General features: G+C 49.4%; 1 protein-coding gene across 10 annotated transcripts in view; it reads right to left on the minus strand.

The window, feature by feature from the left end:
- LOC137439963 (dystrophin) overlaps positions 1 to 15,945 on the minus strand; it is a 1,283,433-nt gene that overhangs the window by 1,003,754 nt on the left and 263,734 nt on the right. For all 10 annotated transcript variants that reach the window (XM_078768445.1, XM_078768443.1, XM_078768444.1 and 7 more), the window contains one exon: positions 2,788 to 2,880. In XM_078768445.1, the coding sequence (XP_078624571.1) occupies positions 2,788 to 2,880 (93 nt within the window). The remainder of the gene's footprint in view (positions 1 to 2,787; positions 2,881 to 15,945) is intronic.

The following is a 15,945-nucleotide window of genomic DNA, read 5'->3' on the forward strand; positions in this document are numbered from 1 at the left end:
CAACGCTGAGATAGACGATGACATCATGAATAGAACCGCAAAGTGACCGACATTCTCTTAGACAAAGTTAAATATGGAGAACATGAAGCATGGAAGAACGCCCGGCGATGGCGTATCCATGGAGATTGTGAAAGGAGGAGGACATGAACCGACTTGAGATTTTTTGGGCAAAAAGCAAAATATAAGAACCAGATAATTGGAACATTCTCATGAGAATACCTGTCCAGTGTGATGTGAACCGAGTACAAACCCACCTGTCGTTAGAATGACGGCCTACTCTGTGATGTAATAGGTCAACCTTTGATTCTCCAATCTTCTTCAATCCTCATAATCATCATTGTCGTTATAAGGGATAAACGGTCGTGTCCTGTGGATCTCGGTCACTTCTGTCCTTAATACTTTGTGATGTGCATGAGCGAGGATTTTTAACTTTGTTGATATGGGAGATCACTGATGGCGTGGAGCAGCTTCATTCACCTTCCTCTGGACCTTCTCTACTCTCTCAGTATCTTCTTTGAAGCGGAAGTTCCACGCGTTGTTGATATTTTATAGGTGAGGCCTCCCCAAGGTCTTGACGAGTCGTGGCAGAGTCTCCCTGTTAAATTGGTTCAATTTCCTTTTAGCAACACCAAGTACCGTGTAAATCTTGCTTACTACTGTGGAGACGGTGATGGGATTTCAGTTCACCATCATCTGTAACACCCAGAGACGGAGACAGACAGAGACAGACAGACAGACAGAGACAGACAGAGAAAGACAGAGAAAGACAGACAGAGACAGACTGAGAAAGACAGACAGAGACAGACTGACACAGACCAAAACAGACCGAAACAGACGGAGACAGAGACTGAGACAAACGGAAACAGACAAACGGAAAGAAACTGAGACAAACGGAAACAGATGGAGACAGATGGAGGCAAACTGAGACAGACTGAGACAGACAGAAACAGATGGAGACAGACTGAGACAGACAGAAACAGATGGAGACAGACTGAGACAGACAGAAACAGATGGAGACTGACGAAGACAGACAGAGACAGCCTGACAGAGACCAAGACAGACTGAGACAGACGGAAACAGACGGAGACAGATGGAGGCAAACTGAGACAGACTGAGACAGACAGAAACAGATGGAGACAGACTGAGACAGACAGAAACAGATGGAGACAGACTGAGACAGACAGAAACAGATGGAGACTGACGAAGACAGACAGAGAGCCTGACAGAGACCAAGACAGACGGAAACAGACGGAAACAGATGGAAACAGACGGAAACCCTCCCCCTTCCCACGTGTCCTCCCCCCAAGCCCTCTCCCTCCCACACTTCTCCCTGCTCTCAAATGTTGTGGTTGTGTGCTTCCCCTTCTCTCCCCATCTTGTCTTCCGCTCCCTCTTTTGTATATTTTGTTTGTCTGGTTGATTTTGTTTGTGAAATAAATGTTAGCTCTTTCACGAGCCTCGATTCAGTATACAAAAAAAACAAACGGAAACAGACGGAAACAGACGGAAACAGGCGGAAACAGGCGGAAACAGGCGGAAACAGGCAGAAACAGGCAGAAACAGACGGAAACAGACGGAAACAGATGGAGACAAAGACTGAGGCAGACTGAGACAAACAGAAACAGACAGACGGAGGCAAACTGAGACAGACTGAGACAGGCAGACACATATGGAGACTGATGAAGACATACAGAGACAGCCTGACAGAGACTGAGACAGAGCCTGAGACAGACAGAGACAGAGCCTGAGACAGATGGAGAAAGAGCCTGAGACAGAGTCTGAGACAGATGGAGACAGAGTCTGAGACAGATGGAGACAGAATGAGACAAAATGAGACAGACAGAAACAGATGTGAGACAGACGGAAACCGATGGAGACAGACGGAGACAGATGTAAAACAGACAGAGGCAGATAGAAACCAATGGAGACAAATGGAGATAGACGAAGACTGATGAAGACAGAGAATGAGACAGATGTATATAGAGACGGAGACAGACAATTGTATTGACAAACAAAGATGCTTAGACTCAGGAAGGATTTCTAAATCAGGGGAAATTTTTATGAAATCAGCAACTTTATTCAGAGTTTCAAAAACCCGATGACTCAAATCCACTGAAGACGAGATTTGTCTTCAACCTCATGACAAAAGTTCATTGGATCCGAGTCAATGAAACTGGAACAGCGAAATAAAATTACCGTGCACTGTAAATATAACCACAATAACACACCACCTGCTACAGTCGACTCGACAATCCACACATTGTAACAACAGTTCGTTTCAAATGAGGCTGCAAATGAAACGATAAAGTCACAGATAACAGGATGGAAACAAGTACAAAACATAAAACAGCTTAGGTAATACCAATGGATGGTGTGGAAGGGGACGGGGTTGGGGGTGAATTTGGTGGTTGGAATGTGGTGACACCGGTGGAATGTCTGATGTAGCAACGACATGCACACCTGCAGCTTGGAATGTAAAGATTGTCAGGACAATGGGAATATATGGCATAGAAGGCCAACAGTTCTACATTTAGGCCAAAATACGATATTGAACCGGTTTGTGTTCACTATTCCGTGTTTTCTTGTTGTTTTTTACAAAATGCCACTTTTCATCTGAAAATACGACAGGTCAGAAATGGCGCATAGAATAGATGAGGAGAAAAGGGAATTTATTGGAGCATACAAGGGTTGGGAGATCAAAAACTCAACCGTTTTGCATACGTCATTTGTAGACTGTATCTCAGCACTATTATTACAGTTGCGAACCAGGTATCCCATCGTCCTGACCTGCCAGTGTAGAATGATGCTCCATATGAGGCCCAGTGTGAGCTTGTGGTTCCCATCTACGATGTCAGAGCCTCCGATGTTGACGAGATCCACCTGTCAAGGTGAGTCGGTGACAATATAATCTTTAAACTTCCAATTTTAAACAAAGTTTAAAATTTTAAACAAAATGTGTTGTGGTGAAAGGGTTACTTCAAAAGCACTCATTTCATATTGTCCTTGTAAAGATGTCTTTCTACGAATGGAAAAATTATTTGTCCCTTCATTCTCAGCCTTGCCCAGAGGGAGGAGACGCTATTGTAATCTGAATGTGGTGGGAGTGGTGGGTATGGTGGGAGTGGTGGATATGGTGGGTATGGTGGGTATGGTGGGAGTAGTGGGTATGGTGGGAGTGGTGGGTATGGTGGGAGTTGTGGGTATGGTGGGAGTTGTGCGTATGGTGGGAGTGGTGGGAGTTGTGGGTATGGTGGGAGTGGTGGGTATGGTGGGAGTGGTGGGTATGGTGGGTATGGTGGGAGTAGTGGGTATGGTGGGTATGGTGGGAGTGGTGGGTATGGTGGGAGTTGTGGGTATGGTGGGAGTTGTGGGTATGGTGGGAGTTGTGGGTATGGTGGGAGTTGTGGGTATGGTGGGAGTGGTGGGAGTGGTGGGTATGGTGGGTGTGGGTATGGTGGGTGTGGTGGGTATGGTGGGTGTGGGTATGGTGGGAGTGGGTATGGTGGGAGTGGTGGGTATGATGGGAGTGGTGGGTATGGTGGGTGTGGGTATGGTGGGTGTGGTGGGTGTGGTGGGTATGGTGGGAGTGGTGGGAGTGGTGGGAGTGGTGGGTATGGTGGGTATGGTGGGAGTGGTGGGTATGATGGGAGTGGTGGGTATGGTGGGTGTGGGTATGGTGGGAGTGGTGGGGATGGTGGGAGTGGTGGGAGTGGTGGGTGTGATGGGAGTGGTGGCTATGGTGGGTGTGGGTACGGTGGGAGTGGTGGGAGTGGTGGGTATGGTGGCAGTGGTGGGTATGGTGGGAGTGGTGGGTATGGTGGGTATGGTGGGTATGGTGTGTCCTGTGCGTCTGATGCGAGCTCTGTGAACTGTGCATCTCGTGAGAGCTGTGTGTCTGCTGTGAACTGTGCATCTGCTGTGAACTGTGCATGCATCTGCTACGAGCTCTGCGTCTTGTATGTCTAGTAAGTCTGGTGCAAGGTTTGTGTCTGATGTGAGCTGTGCTTCGGGTGTGTCTAGTGTGAGGTTTATGTCTGATGTGAGCCGTGCGTCTGGTGTGTCTAGTGCGAGGTTTGTGTCTGATGTGAGCTGTGCGTCTGGTGTGTCTAGTGCGAGGTTTGTGTCTGATGTGAGCTGTGCGTCTGGTATGTCTAGTGCGAGGTTTGTGTCTGATGTGAGCTGTGCGTCTGGTGTGTCTAGTGCAAGGTTTGTGTCTGATGTGAGCTGTGCGTCTGGTGTGTCTAGTATGAGCTGTGCGTCTGATGTGAGCTGTGCGCCTGGTGTGTCTAGTGCGAGGTTTGTGTCTGATGTGAGCTGTGCGTCTGGTGTGTCTAGTGCGAGGTTTGTGTCTAATGTGAGCTGTGCGTCTGGTGTGTCTAGTATGAGCTGTGCGTCTGGTGTGTCTAGTATAAGCTGTGCATCTGGTGTGTCTAGTATGAGCTGTGCGTCTGGTGTGTCTAGTATGAGCTGTGCGTCTGGTGTGTCTAGTATGAGCTGTGCGTCTGGTGTGTCTAGTATGAGCTGTGCGTCTGGTGTGTCTAGTATGAGCTGTGCGTCTGGTGTGTCTAGTATGAGCTGTGCGTCTGGTGTGTCTAGTATGAGCTGTGCGTCTGGTGTGTCTAGTATGAGCTGTGCGTCTGGTGTGTCTAGTATGAGCTGTGCGTCTGATGTGAGCTGTGCGTCTGGTGTGTCTAGTGCGAGGTTTGTGTCTGATGTGAGCTGTGCGTCTGGTGTGTCTAGTGCGAGGTTTGTGTCTGATGTGAGCTGTGCCTCTGGTGTGAGCTGTGCATCTGGTGTGTCTGGTGTGAGTTGTGCGTCTGGTGTGTCTAGTGTGAGCTTTGTGTCTGGTGTGTCTAGTGTGAGCTGTGCGTCTGGTGTGAGCTGTGCGTCTGCTGTGTCTAGTGTGAGCTGTGCTGTGTGAGCTGTTCGTCTGGTGCATGCAGTGTGTCCGGTGCATCTGGTGTGTGCAGTGCGTCTGATATGATTAGTGTGTAGTCTGGTGAATCTGTTACGAGCAGTGCAACTGGAGTGTGCAGTGTGTCTGGTGTGTGCGGTGTTTCTGGAGTGTGTGTCTGGAGTGTGTGTCTGGAGTGTGTGTCTGGAGTGTGTGGAGTCTGTGTCTGGAGTGTGTGGAGTCTGTGTCTGGAGTGTGTGTCTGGAGTGTGTGGAGTCTGTGTCTGGAGTGTGTAGTGCGTTAGATGTGTCAGGTGCATCTGGTGCGTCTGGTGCGTGTGGGGTGTGCGGTGCATGTGGTGCATGCGGTGTGTCTGGTGCATGCGGTGCATCTGGTTCGTCTGGTGCGTGTGGTGTGTGTGGTGTGTGCAGTGCATCTCATGCATGTGGTGCATGCGGTGTGTCTGGTGCATGCGGTGTGTCTGGTGCGTCTGTTGCGTGTGGTGTGTGCAGTGCATGCGGTGCATGCGGTGTGTCTGGTGCATGCGGTGCATCTGGTTCGTCTGGTGCGTCTGGTGTGTGTGGTGTGTGCAGTGCATCTCGTGCATGTGATGCATGCGGTGTGTCTGGTGCATGCGGTGTGTTTGGTGCATGTGATGTGTCTGGTGTGTCTGGTGTGAATGGCATGTCTGATGCATATTGAGTGAATGGAGTGAATGTCCAGATGCAGATAAACTTTAATAAAACAAACGTTAATAAAACAGCAAGTGGCTTATTTTAATATAGCACCCCAATGTGACCTCAGGCACAGTTCAATAAAGTTGTCCAATTTACCCATAAAATTTATATATCTAATTTAATAATGAGTGATTTGGCACCATGATTGCGGATTATGGCCAAGTTGGCCGTGGCCGTTCCGGAGTGTGTGTTTATCCGCACCACCTGTGGTTCAAGATGTGTGTACTAGCCAAGTACACCTGGCTGACCGGTGGCACAGTTTGAGTTGGCCAGTTGAGCCCGTGGTCTTGATGCAAGAACCACGGGTTTGAACCCCCTACCCTGCAGCCGGCCTTAAGCTCCATTTCACGAAGTTAAGCAATTTAACCACAACCTGCTTGTATAATTTAAGCACAAGTTCATTTTTATACCTGAACGAGTATGTATCATCTCCAAGTAAGCGGGCCCCGTTTCTGAGGATGTGTTTACGTGCATCTAGATCTACTGCAATCGATACCTTGTTCATTCCAAGGTATTTAAAATATGACGTCACACGAATGCAGCTTCAGCTCCACACAGCAATAAACAATGAAATGGGTAATAAAGTTTGCATGTGAAATACACCTGGTAAATTACAAAAATGGATTTTTCATCCATAAGGGGGTCGTACTCAGTGGCTTGATGTTGTGTGCATGGACTAATAACCTGGCGAGGCTCTGCATTTGTTAAATTCTCCATCTCGTTTGATTGTCTATCTCATTATGAATGCACAATACAGCAAACTCTCCATTTTGTCAATTCCCCAGCCTGACAACTACTCCCACTCCCAGACTGTGTGTGCATCCATCCTGGTGGGAAATTTTATGGTTTCCTAATGTACAAGTATTTCTCTTGCAAGTTTGAATGATTACATCATTTATGGGACAATACCCTGACGGCAGAGATGTGTTCAGCTTGCTGTCGGAGTGAAGAAGAAAAAAAATATGTACTTCTGACAACTACCTCAACATTAATTTACAAGAGCTTGGCATCTCTTCCTGATATGCAAATGAAGTTACCAGAGACAAGGTCATGGCTAGGCATGTTTTGCAGTGCCTAAGGTTTATGGAGAAGCATACACACATACATACATATTGTCGCGTGATTCCCCTCGGTTAAGACCGGGAAATCACGAATGGCAATCGAGCTTACTTTGAGGCGACGATCAATGGCGGATTTGACGATATATGCACGGGGAGGAAATATAGAGGAAGAAGAAGCGGAAGATTTACCTGTCGGTACCGCACACAGTCTTCAAACCTGAAAAGTAATATATCACACGAAACGGAATTTATGTACAAAAATAACACGGCTTTATTGCCGGACCCCAAGAACAAAGAACATGACGGTAAATCAAATATGATCCTAAATTGGGATCCCACACACCACACTTCAAAAACAGACACAGGGGAAGAATTAATCAAAGAAACCGTTGTGTTCTGTGGTGCAAACTTATCTCTGTCTGCAGTCAGGAATCGTCAGATTTGAGCATCGTCGTCCAACGCGGCTCCGGTTGGCACGAAGCAGGCCCCGCCGCACCCCCGTTCATGACGTGTCCTTGTTCGCGCTCCACTAGGCCCACTGAGCCACCTGCTCACCCTGGTCTCGTCTGCTGGCATGCCACAGGCCTTCCGCGCAACTCGAATGGTCGCATGCAGCTCGCTCCTCCGGCCGTGCCTGGCTCCGTCCATGCGGAATCGCTCGCTTGTCCGGAACCAAGATGAGAGATTCGACGGCAGAGGAATGCACAAAGGCAACAGGAGAAGAAGAGAAGAGCATCCGAATCGAAGAGAACATCCGGCCACAAAGGGATCGAAAAACCAAGAGAGAAAATGTCCGCCTGCAAGACGTTTTACCGGCCGTCTTGTGACATCAGCCCTCTTTCTCTCCAATCCCTGCCTCTCTTCTCGATCTCTCCAGTCTTCTTATTGTGTCCGTCCCTTCCCATTGCCCGAGCGCTTCATGCTCCTTCCCTCATGCCATTGGTCGGTGGCCAATTAGCTCGTTTCTCCCTACTCTGCCAATCGGCGGCCTGCTTCTTACTCGCCCCACCCCCGGCCAATCACGAGTCCTTCTGGGCGTGACTCTAGGCCTGCCTGTTCGATGTTTCATTGCCATACTGGCGTAATGCGCGGCCGCTTCCGGTCTGTTCTTCCGGTAAGTCTTATTGTGAGAGGGAAGTTTTTATTAATGAGTGCGCTAAGGGGGCTAACTAATGTCTATTGTTGTGTTGCCATACAGGACAAATGGATGATCATAGAGGGAACGACGTACAAGAGAATTAACATAAGTCCTACAACTACTTAACATGCCCCATTCCTTGTAATGGGGATGAAGACACACCTTAATCCGAACAAACTGCTGAAACAAACTTATTACAGGGAGCATGAACCAGGGAGGAGCAACGTTCTGTCATCTGTTTCTTGGGAAGTGAGGGTGTGAATCCCAGTGAAACCCATCGCAGAATGAAGATGCAATATGGTGACGCATGTTTATCGCTCAAGCAGGTGTACGACTGGGACAGGAAGTTTAAAAGTGGAGTGTCCAGTGTGGCAGACGCTGCTCACTCGGGCTAGCCTCACACAGCCGACACACCAGAAATGGTTGCAGGAGTTGAGCACGTGCTAAAGGAAAACCGTCACATTACGCTGGATGAAGTGGTCTCCAAATTGAACATTAGCCATGGTTCAGCACTCCATATCATATGTCTGCAAGGTGGGTGCCAAGACAACTCACACCCGAACTGAAAGAAGTGCAAGTGGACGCATGTGAAGAACTTCTGCGACGTTACGAAACAGAACGCGATGCTTTCTTACAGCCATAGAGTGACTGGGGATGAAAGGTGGGTCCACTACTTTCAGCCAGAAACGAAGAGGGCAAACAAAGAGTGGCGCCATTCAACTTCATTGAAGCCCAAAAATTCTGCACACAGCCGTCCGCTGGAAAAGTGATGCTGACGCTCTTCTGAGATACCCGAGGCCCACTTGCAGAGCATTACATGCCCAGAGGGACCAGTCTCCAGTGCATCATACTGCGACCTCCTTAAAAATCATCTGAAACCAGCAATCAGATCAAAACGTTGTGGACTACTCACTACCGGTGTTTTGCTGCAGCATGACAATGCTCAGCCCCATACCTCCCACGCTACAGCCTCAACACTCAAGGACCTACATTTTGAGTGTCTTCCTCATCCACCCTACTCAACAGACCTCGCCCCTTCGGATTACCACATCTTTGGGCCACTTACAGACGCGTTTGGCGGAACCACTTTCAGATCCGACGAAGAGGTGGTGCACGAATGGCTACACAAGCAGCCAAAGATTTTTTTTCTATTGGAATCCAGGTCTTATTAAAGCGCTGGAAAAAACGCATTGAACGAAATGGAGATTATATTGAAATATATCCGTTTTTACACACGTACATGCAATAAACAAGTTGTGAAAAATATTTGAAGGTTAATTATTGACTCGTATATATACTGTATAGATGTATATATATATATGTGTATATATATATATTGTTGCGGATATGGGATTTGGCCTCCATGTCCGCTTGTAAATATTCCCCTATTTCCCCAATACTCCCCAACTATCCCCAATCCCCCATTCCCTAGTCCCATTGTCTGTAAACAACACTCTGTAGAACCGACCTTCCCCTTTTTCCCCCATTAAATGTCGTGCCCAGGTCCACCGCATCTCACGTAGACAACTTTCGGACATCTTGCTAGTTATTCTTAGTCTATGTCAGTTAAGGACTCGTTTCCATTAATTCTGACTCTTCGTTGCACCAGAATGTGATTATATGGCACCAGTAGTGAGTTTAGGACCTTCCCATACCTCCTCCCATCTTCTTCCCCAAACAACAACTACAACAACAACTACAACAACAACTACAACAACTACAACAACGGCGCGCGCGGGGAGTGTGCGTCCTCACTCCGGCTCGGTTAGCCGCCATTACCCATGTGCGCCGACGGGGTTACCACGAAGGGGCTGCCTGTCGGCCCCTCGTCAAGGGCGGAGCCGGTAACCCCCCGCACCCAATGAGAAGCAACGGGCCGATTCCATCTGGGGCGGAGCTAACGAGCCGAGGGCGTGTCACTCCCCGCCAGAGATACGCAGCGACTTACCGGATGTGAAGTCAGATGCGCCTGAACCACGGAGAGCAAAGGACGCCACCCCCAGCGCGACGATACCTCCCCGCATCTTTGGACCGGACCGGGTCGATTCTGTCCTTGAGCCAAGAGTGCACCTTGAGCCATCGACTGCCCGCTTTCCTTGCCATCAATCCCCGTGTGAGTCAGTTTTGTCCTGTTTATCTGTGGTCTGTCGGGAATAAGATAAGTGTGTCTAAGTGCCTATCTTTCTATGCTGTCCCTCTCATTCCTGTAATCTAACCTTCCGCCATATTATAACCTCCTCCGGAGGTCTTGAGAACCGTATCCCTGGTGTCGTGTCATTTTAATCCCAGCCGTTGTGTCCTTTTCCTTCATTGATCTAGCGTAGCGCGGCTCGGCCAAGGTTCGAGTATAATCGGGTAACTTGTGCGGACACGGCGGCCATTCCGCTCGGCCCACCATAACATCAAAGTCGTGTCTGTAACAATATATATATATATATATATATATATATATATATATATATATATGTGTATATATATATATATATATATACATATACATATATATATATATATATATATATATATATATATATATATATATATATATATATATATATATATATATATATAAATAAATAATAACCACCTTTAGAGGCCATTTTTCCCCGCAAAGCGGGGGTTGGCCTTTTTCGGGAACCGTGGTTGTTGTTGTTTTTCGGTCCCCTTTTTGAAGCAATGTTTTACGGCCGGATGCCCTTCCTGACGCCAACCCTTTTTGCCGCTTTTAACGACAAGCAGGGAATTACCAGTGAACTGGTACTCAATTAGCCGACCTCGGAAGGATGACAGGCTGAGTCAACCCCCCTGGTGTTAATTCAGCGATTGACCGGGATTCGAACCCAGGATCCTAGGTCCGGCACCCTAGCCGCGAGCCCAACACCAGGGCTAGCCCAATCATATATACAACAGTATATGTGTGTGTGTGTGTGTATATATATATATATATATATATATATATATATATATATATTGTTACAGACACGACTTTGATGTTAAAGTGGGCCGAGCGGAATGGCCGTCGTGTCCGCACAAATTACCCGACTATACTCGACGTTGACGAAGCCGCGCCACGCTGGCTCAATAAGAAAAAGAAGACACCCGGCTGGATTACAATAACACAATACGACACCAATGTTTCGATTCTCAAGTATATTCGTACGGAAAAGGTTAGATTACAGGGGCTAGAGGTATATTACAGGAAGACAGGCACTTAGACACACTCTTATATTAACCCCGGACAGACGACAGACACACGGGACAACGGCTGACTCACACGGGGGTTTGATGGCTAGGAAAGGCAGGCAGTCGATGGCTCAAGGTGCACTCTTGGCTCAAGGCAGAATCGACTCGGTCCGGTCCAGAGATGCGGGGAGGTATCGTCGCGCTGGGGGTGGCGGTGGCTTCTCTCTCCAGTCTCCAAGCTGAGGCGCATCTGACGTCACATCCGGCGCGGGGCCGCGTATATCCGGCGGGGAGTGACACGCCCTCGGCTCGTTAGCTCCGCCTCGTGGAATCGGCACGTTGCTTCTCATTGGGTGCGTGCGGGGGGGGTTACTGGCTCCGCCCCTGACGAGGAGCTGACAGCCAGCCCCTTCGGGGTAACGCCGTGGAGCGTATGGTCTGGAGCTAATCGAGCCGGTGTGAGGACGCATCCTCCCCCGCTCCGCCGCCATCTCCCCTGTTGTTGTTGTAATTGTTGTTGTAGTTGTTGTTATTGTTGTTGTTTGGGGAAGAAGATGGGAGGAGGTATGGGAAAGGTCCTAAACTCACTACTGATGCCATATCATCACATTCTGGTGCAACGAAGAGTCATAATTAATGGAGACGAGGCCTTAACTGACATAGAATAAGAATAACTAGGAAGATGTCCGAAAGTTGTCTACGTGTGGTGCGGTGGACCTGGGCACGACATTTAATGGGGGAATAAGGGGAAGGTCGGCTCTACTGATTGTTATTTACATGCAATGGGACTAGGGAATGGGGGATTGGGGAAAGTTGGGGAGTATTGGAGAAAATAGGGGAATATTTACAAGCGGATATGGAGGCCAAATTCCATATTCGCAACATTGCACCCTTCTCTACCCTCGGGGCGTCCCGACCCGATAAATTTTTACCTACTTTAGTGTGGCACGCAATGTAGTTCCCTCTACTATTAACTCTACCCTGAGTGCGACAGTTTTACAGATATTCACAAATGAGTAAATATGTCCCCCTGCGACGTTGCACCCTTCTCCTCACAGAAACACACCCACAGGATAACCGAATCCGGAAAGAATCCTCAAACTAAACATACAGCCGGTAGGGAGCATTATTTACAAGACTACGCTGCTATTTACACTACGATCCAGGACCTGTTTTTGGAGGAACACATGCAGATGTTATGCATAGAGAGAGCGCGCTTGCCAACATCGATACACCAACCCACGAGTGCTCTGTGGCCGACGGCCTTTAATAACGTGCAGAGCACCCTTCCCGAGCATCAACAGCACCACCCCACCACCAATCGGTGCAGTCACCATTGTTCATTGGAATAAAAATAAATGCGACAACCCCTAACCCTGCAGGTGTCTCTTGCTCTTCTTGTGGTGCACTTGGTGGTAACTAAAAGTGGTTCACCTGTATGGCATAGGTGCCACGTTGACCCATAGGTCCATCCCCGGGTGGTGCTTGGCCGCAAACGAACTGCGGTCCATTGTGGGTGGCCACAAACATTGCGGTCCATATGGTGTATCGATCCCGGCAGCAAACAGCGAAAGTGCAGGCCCACAACTGCGCAGCCAGCACCTCTCTCTCCTCTCTCTCTACCCCAAAGCCAGATCCTCGGAGGTGGGAGACAAAAGAAGAAGACAAGTGAGTAAGGTGGTAAGGGCGCAAAAGTGCACGCAATGTAAGGTGATGCACACTGGGGGCACATGGGAACCAGGTGAGACAGGTACGTTCCTATCGTACGCCCCCCCCCCCACCAGGTAACCTACATGGCCCCTCCCTTACCCCTTACTGCATCCACAAAACACAACACTACTCATAAACATCTACTTTACAAATCAACAAACATCCCTACTGTCTTCCCCGTTCCTCCCGTATACCAAATTCGTCTTCTCTCCCTCCTAACCAATCAAATTTGCCATTTTCAACTCTCATCAAAATTTGCCATCTCCAACTCAACATCAAAATTTGCCATCACCAATTCATCATCAGTCCCTCCTAGGGAGGGAGAGATGGAATCACCCCAATGTCTCATCCACGTCGTGATGCGTCTCACAAATCCAACACAGCAATTCATCTCCTGCAACAAACAAAGAAAACACAGGTGTGGAGTCATCATCATCACCACAGGTAAGTGGCTGCGTATGGTGCGACAGGTTCATCAATCCTAACTATCTCCTAAATGACTTTAACAACTTTACACTACCCGGGGGCTTTCTCCGGCCAAACCATTGGCCCTCTTACACTATGGGTTCTAAAAACCAATTCCCATTGGCCAAACTGTGGTGCTCTTCAATTTGGGGTCTCACTCCCCCGATTCATCTCCCGGTGCCCTCGTACAATTTCTGGGCTGTGGCGTGTACCTCTCCCAGTGGGTCTACCCACCTGCACACCTCCACCACTGCAGTTGCCTCCGAGCTTACCTGCTCCTTACCCTAACCTAACTACCTGGGGAAGGCCCTCTGGCTCTCTCCCCACTCCATGCCCTCTCTGGCACTGGGCTGCCCGATCCACACCCGGGATCCTCAGGCACCCACTCACAACTACCGGCTCCCAGAGCCCACCTGCGGCCTCACCTGGCCGACATCCTCACAGTGGTGGAGTGCCCAACCAACTACACACACTAACAGGCTACACGTCCAGCCATTTCCACAACACTAATGCACCCATTCACAACACCATTCTGCAACCGCACCACAAGTGCCAATATCCAACCACAATTTACCTGTACCCTCTACCTAACACTTACACTACCCGCCCCGGGTACTCGTGAAAGGGGTCCACTCTTCCCCCATCCACACCTTCGCACCATGCACACCACTCCGTACCACTTACTCCAACTCTCTCCACACACCTGTACCTGCACACCTGTGCTCTCACACCTGGTGCCACCGGCACCCTTCTCTCCCCAAGCGCATTCGCGCTGATCCACAACACTCACTACTCATACACTACTCCACACACCTGTCCAGTTGCACACCTGTGCAATCACACCTGTTCAATTCTCACACACACAGCATCATCTCAGCTAACTACTCCCTTCTTAAACTTGCGCTTCCCAGTCGTCCCTTTAAACTATTGCGCTCCCTCGTCATTATCATCCACACTAATCTACCTGCGTCCCTACTACAGGTATCAGTCACTAACTAAACTTAACGTTACCTAATGTCAATCTCTTCTAGATCCCTACAATATAACCTAACCCACCCGGGCTAGTTTTCACTGCCATACACCCCATAAACTATAGCTCCTTTGCCCCCAGTCTGTGAGGGATGGTGGATTTGCCATCCCACCACATCGGGGGTCTCTCACTACCAATTTTGCACATCAAATTTCAATAAATCAAAAATTTGCCAATCACTGCCCATCATCTGCCAATCACTACTGCCAATCCCTTGCCAATCATCAAATTTTGTTTTTCTCCAATTTTGGGTCCAAAACACTAACCTCATCACCCAGTCGACTCACTAATACCTCTCGGTGCGCCAATCCCTGTCCAAAGCCCGGCTTCGTAAAGCCAAGCAATGGATGCTGGTTGTTTTGTGCCAGCGGCTGGATGCGTCCGGCACTTGGTGCAGGGACGGGGGCTTACCCGTGCCGAGACCCCACACACCACCTCGGCGTGGAGCCATCCAATGCCCCGATCTAGACTTGCCGGACTGCCTCAACAAAAAGTGGTCGCCATGACGACCCTTCCTATCGGCCTGCCCGCTCCGCCTAGTGGAGCACGGACGCGGCCGTTCAAAGCGAGGCCCAGCACGCACCGAGGGCCCGATTCGGCTATAAGTCGTTCTAAACTCTACCCCGTCTAACGTCGATGCTTCACCTGGACGCTTACACCCCGCAGCCCGTTCCTTGCTCACACATCCAGCCGTGCCCATGCTCCTCGTACCTTTCCTTACACACCCAGGTACCCTCATTCCACTCACAGCCTTGGTCACACACCTGACCACCGAACACCTTGGCACACATTCGTTGGTCGCACACCTCACCAATACACCTCTTCGCGCCCCCTCCTCGGTCACCTCCTCTGTGACAATCACAGGTGTGCTCTCACTCGCACATCCTACCACGTGCCTCACTACCAACTCCAGCGTGCATTCCCACTCACGCTCTACCATTCCAGGTGTGCATCCTTCCATCCCAGGTGTACATCCTCGCTCACCTGTCACAACTAACTCACGCTCCATGTCACTCTCACTACTTTCACCCCCATTCCTGACAGCGCACTCACCCTTACTCTTGACAGCGCACTCTTTCCCCATGCACCTGTCCGTCACACACCTTTCTCGCGCACACTCTCCCGTCACACCCTCTGTAACACTCACCACAGGTGTGCATTCTTCCTTGCCTTTGACAGCGCACTCTTTCCCCATGCACCTGTCCGTCACACACCTTCCTCGCACACACTCTCCCGTCACACCCTCTGTAACACTCACCACACCGCGCTTCCCTGTGCCCCCTCGCACACGCGCTACGACCGACTCACTCTCGCCAGCACCCTCACTCCTTGGCACGCACTTTTTCCTCACACACCCCAGAGTCGGACTTTCTCGCACACCTCCTCTTTCGCACACCAGACCTGTCACACACCTCACCAACGGCCTTTCACGAACACCCGGATCCAAACCAATCCCCAAGCTTCTTAAATCCCCTGGCGCATCATACGCACGACCATATTGGTCACCACTTACACCGGGTCCTCTTTCTCTTCGCTTCTCCTCCATCACCTGCGAATCCCTCATCCGGTTAATGAGCACATCATCACGATCCAAACACAGACTTTGGACCAATTCTTTTATCTCCTCTTTTATCTCTTTCTTATCCCCTCTCCGTCGCTTCTTAATTTCGCTCATCCCTTCTTCCACTTCTTCTAATTTGTGCTTCACCTCTTTTATTCCCCGGTAC

The sequence above is a fragment of the Myxine glutinosa genome, chromosome 14 (assembly GCF_964187855.1).
Source record: "Myxine glutinosa chromosome 14, kmMyxGlut1.1, whole genome shotgun sequence".
Taxonomy (NCBI): domain Eukaryota; kingdom Metazoa; phylum Chordata; class Myxini; order Myxiniformes; family Myxinidae; genus Myxine; species Myxine glutinosa.